Below are 5,942 nucleotides of genomic sequence, written 5' to 3' on the forward strand. Positions count from 1 at the left end.
TTGAAACCATTTGTAAAAGTAATCCGAACTTCCACAGAAAAAAAGAAAATAATTCGAATTTTGAATAATACGATTACAACATTAATTTTTATGAAAGTTGTAAAAGTAGCATGAAATTTAAAATATTAAAATATCCATGTATGAATAATGAAGGTCGAAAATTTTGGAGCAAGCTTGTGTGGTCAATATCCACTCCACCAAATGTAACAGTGTTCATGTGGAGAGCTCTCTCAAATTTCATTTCGACTTAAGTAAACCTGCAATTTTCTGGTACACATCAAACATGTTTGGAAGAGCTACCTATTTTCACTCATGTTTCTAATAATTTTTTTGTATTCATTAAATTTGAGCAATTTAAAAAATTTTCACTAAAATTCAAACAATTTCTAAAGTTGAAGCCATTTTCATAATATTTAGATCATTTTTACAACTGGCTCGTGCCATGAACTCCAGCTATAAAAATAGAGAAAATAAAAAATAAAGTCACTGTTTATTATTGAAATCATGAAAAAGGGCACATGTTGTAGTTGTTACATTGTTTTCTAATAAACCACAAGCTTGAACAAATTCATGCAAAAAATATGTCACTTTTTGAATTTGGAGGAATTTCCATTTCAAGGGGGATAAATAGCAACAGCTCAGGGAATGAATAATCTCTCTTTTTCTCTCTCAATCATCCAAAAAAATGTCTGATATTCTCTGCTCACTTTTGAAAAACATTCAAACAAAAACTCATATCAACAATAGCTAAACACCATTTGTGATACAGATGCAGCAATTAGGAAAATTCCAACAAGGACAGAGAAGCAGCTGATTTATGATATATAAGTCCATTAATTGATATTTGATATGACACATATATGTGTAATAAGATAAGATATTTTTTTGTGGAGTTAGGCAAAAGATTTAGGCCTTGGGGGGTCCGAATGGAACATCCTTTGTTTTCTTTCATAAAGATAGGCAAAGAGTGGAGCAACAAGAAATGAGACTTGCTCTTTTCTCAACTGAATTTATTTACCTCATTTCAACAAAGATCCTTACCCATGCAATGACACATTTGTCTCTAATCCCTCTACATAAATACTCCATTAATACTATAATGTATAAATTATACTCCCTATGAAACATTATAATTTCATAGATTTCAAAAATAAATTTTACCCCTTTGAAAATGACGATATTATGCTTATGTGTGTTTGTGAGTTTATTAATAGGTTAATTATCCTAAATAGCACAACAATAACTAAATTTTAGGAGTAATTTACACTTGCAATATTTCTAAGTTTTGTTCAATACGTTTGTCGGATGCCTACTCTATGACAATATCATTTTATCCAAGATAAGAGGTTATCTATCCTAAAATGTGTGTTATTATCACGTATTTCCTTATCTCATCTTTCCTATCAAGCGGTCTCAAAAGCTATCTATTATAATTCTAAAGATTATGAGAAAAATTACAAGAGTTCACTAATAATATACGGATTTACATACAACTAACCGTAATTTTAATGATTAAAACTCGCGTGAAAATTGGTTTTGTTTTGTACAGACACCCTCAGCAATATTCCATAATTATATGTATTAGCAATATTCCTTGATTTTAAATGTATTAAGTGATGGAAAGTCACGTGTCTTAAATTGGTGGATTCAATAATTCTTTCTTCTTGAAAGTGAATTACTGCTAAATTGGAAAGACTTTTTCATTGCAAAGTCTGTTAAGACGTTGAATTGGAGTACTGTATATATAGTGTACCCTAAAATGATTTAAATTCTTCACTTACATTTTTATACTCAGTCGGCAATTACATTAATTAGATGAGATATTTTGATTCAACTGTGTACTCTCTCTCATCAAACGCATGTTATATGAAACACAAAGAAGTTAATAGTATTAATGCACCAACAAAGCTCTCTGCAATAATGAAACATGAACACTGCAAACTGCCATTGCAGTGTTTATGTTATCCAGCTTTACTGAATGCTACACGTACCATGTACAATCACTGCATGCCTCTCATTTTGAATTTCATTTTCACCAAAACAAAACAAATTAGTTCCATTTCATTTCACACCTATCTGCCCCCATTCTTCACCAAAATACAAATTCATTCCCACCTTCCCTTTTCATGATTAAGAGTATAATTAAAAAAAAAAACAACATTCCTTAGTGTAATTAGGTGCATACTTTTGGTACTTATATCCATCACACAACTAGTAAGATCACGTACTTTATTATCATTATTCGTCATCGATCGATCTCGTAACTAAAACATTGCACTAGGGAGTACTACTTAATTCACAAGATATATATAGCTAGCATGAAAATGAAATGAAAATAAGTGATGAGAAATATACATAATGAAAAGGTGAATAACAGTTAGTATTAGCAAGCAGTCCTCATCAAAATCCTCTCCCCACCACAGAAAGCTGAAGCTAATTAAAACTGTTACAAGCAGCGTTTCGTTCATAACGAACCCTAATTAATTAATGACATAGAGAAAACATTAACATAGAAAACATTCGGAAAATAAAGCTGCATCCATTCATATAATTTCTTATATTAGAAGGGAGACACGCCCACGTTTGCAGCAGCAGAAAGAAACCCATCTTTCATCATCACAACATCATCACCTTCCTACAAAATTCACCATTTCCATTTACTGTCAATACATTTAAACAAAAAAAAATTTTCTAGGGTTTTGATTAGATATTACCTGTTGACACACATTTTGCTTCTTCACGGGTTGATCAGGCATCAGTCCGAAGTGAATATGAGGAAAGTGGGCCCACTGCAAGCAACAAAACACACATTTTTTTTAAAAAAAAAAATAATAAAAATTGATAATCCCAGAACATGTACTAATATTGAAACGAATTAAAAGAAGCCCTAGTTTTAGGTGATAGAGAGAGAGTGTGTGTGTTTCTTGATTCTTGGATCTTACATTTTTTGCAGCGGCACTGAACGCCTCTCTGTGGCTAATATCAGGGTTTCCAGCTTTGATACGTTGGATCTCGTCCCTGCATTTTATTTTGTTCAAAATCCAAATCTCATTCTCTCCTAGATTTTCTCAATAATTAAATTTACTAAAGAAATGCAGCTTTTAAATCAGTAATAAAGCTGCATACACACATGCAATAATTACTCACTTGATGAACCGGTTGTAAGCAGATGGCACTCTCTGTCTTTTCTCCGGTGCTGAAAATCAACAAACAAAATACCAAGAAACGATAAAACAAAAGGTTGCACATTAATTTCACTTTGGCTGACTTTCTTTCGACTTCACATTTCACTACTGTCACACTCCATTTTTTTTCTCTCTCATAATTACTTCATCATTATCTAATCATTCTGTTTCTTTCATGATTTCCTGGCGATATATTAATTCTTTGCAGGTAAACTAAAATACAAAATCTAGGGTTTGGAAAAAACCTAAAATTGGAATGCACGATAAGATATGGTTTGATGGCATGAGATGTTTGTGTGAAAAATAGATTAATCACTGTTGAAGAGTAAACTTATTGATGTTTTGGCCAACAAAATACTGTTTACTGAAAAGGTTAGTGTTGACTGTGACTCAAAACATTCCTTACAGTGAAGAACACATGGGATAAAATCGAACCTCAATGGACCCTCAAACCAAAAATTTGGAATTTTAGGAATTAAATTAGGAATTGTGATTTGATTATCTCACGTCTGTTAGCTACGGGAGGCTTGGGGAGGTCGTGGATCGGCATCATTGGCTCGTTGGGATTCGGCAGCAGGTTGGAAGGCGAGCTTCGGATCTCCTCCTACAATTCAATTCAAATAATTGAGAACCCTAGAAAAGAGGAAAACCATAATTTGTGAGATTGATTGATTGATTACGAGGAGATTCTGGGGGGAGAAGAAGGAGTGGCCGAGGTGGAGCTGATTGGCCGGCGGGAGGAGGAGGCCGCGCATGTCGACGGTGACGGAGAGGAGGTTGGAGCAGTTGCCGCATCGCACCGTCACGGTCTTGAAGAGGCTCGTGCACGGCACCCCCACCTGAAATATCAAAATCAAATTCATAATTAGGAATGAATAAAAAGGATTTAGGAGATTTGGTGATTTGATCGATGAGTACAGCGAGGACGGTGTTGCAGTAGGTGCAATGGACGTAGCAGAGCTGCTCGGAGGGGGAGTGGTAGTGGTGGTCGGGAGCGGCGAAGGCGGCGGAGGAAGAGGACATCTTGTTCTACTTCTACTTCTACTTCTTCTTCTTATTGTTGTTTGAGTGGTGAAGGTGTTAGGTTTCTCACTTTTTTGATTTGGTGATTTGATTGATTGATAGATTGACTGATCAAGGTATGTATATATGGAGGTTCTTGGTTTTTGACAGATTAACCACTTTGGATCTGATCTCTCTGAATGTTTTCTTTTTTGGGGCTCACTTATCAAACAAAACACCCTTCTAGAGAGAGAGAGAGAGAAGCATAGGGTTGGGGGTGCCCACTAATATAGTAGAGAATTTAACACACTGCAAGAAAAAGTTGTACAATTCTCCAATATACATACTCTACTACTTAATCAATTAACAATACATACATACATCGATGATATATTGTTACCATTTTGGGTTGTTCACCAAAATTAGACTAATTCCAAACATAAATTTTTTTATAATTTAGACCCCATAATATATGATCATATTTAAGAGGTCTATTTTTTGAGAATGAAGTTAGTGTATAATATTGTATGGTTGGCATTCCCAATGGATTTGTGAAGGGAGAGAGAGGGGTTGCAGAAGCGGCAGAGGTGGGGGAGAGGAGTGAGAAAAGGACGTGTGCATGGGGTGATTAGCTTTCGCTCATTCACCTGTAGTTTTCGTAGTTAAAGCCCTATTTTTATTATTTCTCGACTCCCAATTTTCTTTTAATATTTCTGTACTTATGTTTGTGTATATATGTGAACATAGGGTAGGGTTTAGTAAGGCCTTAAATGGCGGGCACCTATCCTACTCTTACTACTATTATATCAGTATATAATAATATATAAATGCCTTTGTAATTGCATCTTAATTAATCTCTATTCCCCTACCTTACTCTTTTACAACTTCTCATTTGCATTCATTTCCTCCAAGAGCACCCGCAACACGTCGAGCGGGTGTCTCGTATCTCGTCCCTCCGAGACGAGACGGCAGCGAGACGCGTTGCAGCGTCCCGTCTCGTCCCTGTCTCGCCGAGACGCCCGTCCCACCGAGACGACTAGCGCGCCAGCTCGCCACGCGCCCGCGCGACGTTGTGCGCCCTAGCGCTAGACGTGACGCCCACTCGCCGGCCCGCAAGTGGGCTTCGTCACGCAGACGCAATAAATCATTTATTAAAAAAAATTCAAATTTAATAAAAAAATTTAAAAATTCAAACGGTAATGTTACCGTTTTCGACCCTTTTTTATTTTTTTTACTTTATAAATACTCCTATTTCATCCTCATTATACATACAAACACACATCTATTCTTCCCAAATCATCTCCATTTCCTCTCCAATTTTCATCACAAAATGTCCGGCGACGGAAACTCTGGCGGCTCCGGCGAGTTTGACATCAACGCGTTTGGCGACTGGGGGGTTCCGGGCACCCAAGGCTCGTCGACGCCGGCGGGGTACAAACCACCCCATTTTGATGTGGATGCATACGCTCGTCCCTCCGCCCCGAGGTATTCATAGGGATTATCCCAAATTAGGGAGGATTATCCGGATGAACCCAATCCGGAAGGAGGACGAGGCGGTAGAAGCTCCAGGGCATTCGACGTCGTGGAGGAAGAGGAGGAGGAGGCGGCCGAGGAGGAGGAGGATGTAGGTCGTCATCCATACAGCCGCAAGGACACGATGGCTCTGTACAACGCCTGGATCAGCGTCTCGTACGATCTCATTGTCGGGAATCAACAATCCCGGAAGTGCTTTTGGAAAAAGGACACCGAGGCCTA

At 37.1% G+C, this 5,942-nt stretch overlaps 1 protein-coding gene across 1 annotated transcript; it reads right to left on the bottom strand.

Annotated features, from left to right (window-relative positions):
* Nucleotides 1-2,356: 2,356 nt before the first annotated feature.
* Nucleotides 2,357-4,446, bottom strand: LOC121759659 (axial regulator YABBY 1-like). Its single transcript, XM_042155324.1, has 7 exons — nt 4,104-4,446; nt 3,866-4,024; nt 3,693-3,789; nt 3,148-3,196; nt 2,943-3,018; nt 2,715-2,789; nt 2,357-2,635 (listed from the first exon to the last, which is right to left on the bottom strand). Exons 1-7 carry the CDS (start codon nt 4,206-4,208, stop codon nt 2,561-2,563), a joined length of 636 nt encoding a protein of 211 aa, XP_042011258.1. The 5' UTR covers nt 4,209-4,446; the 3' UTR covers nt 2,357-2,560.
* Between the last annotated feature and the right edge of the window lie 1,496 nt (nt 4,447-5,942).

Source organism: Salvia splendens, chromosome 2 (assembly GCF_004379255.2).
Source record: "Salvia splendens isolate huo1 chromosome 2, SspV2, whole genome shotgun sequence".
NCBI lineage: Eukaryota > Viridiplantae > Streptophyta > Magnoliopsida > Lamiales > Lamiaceae > Salvia > Salvia splendens.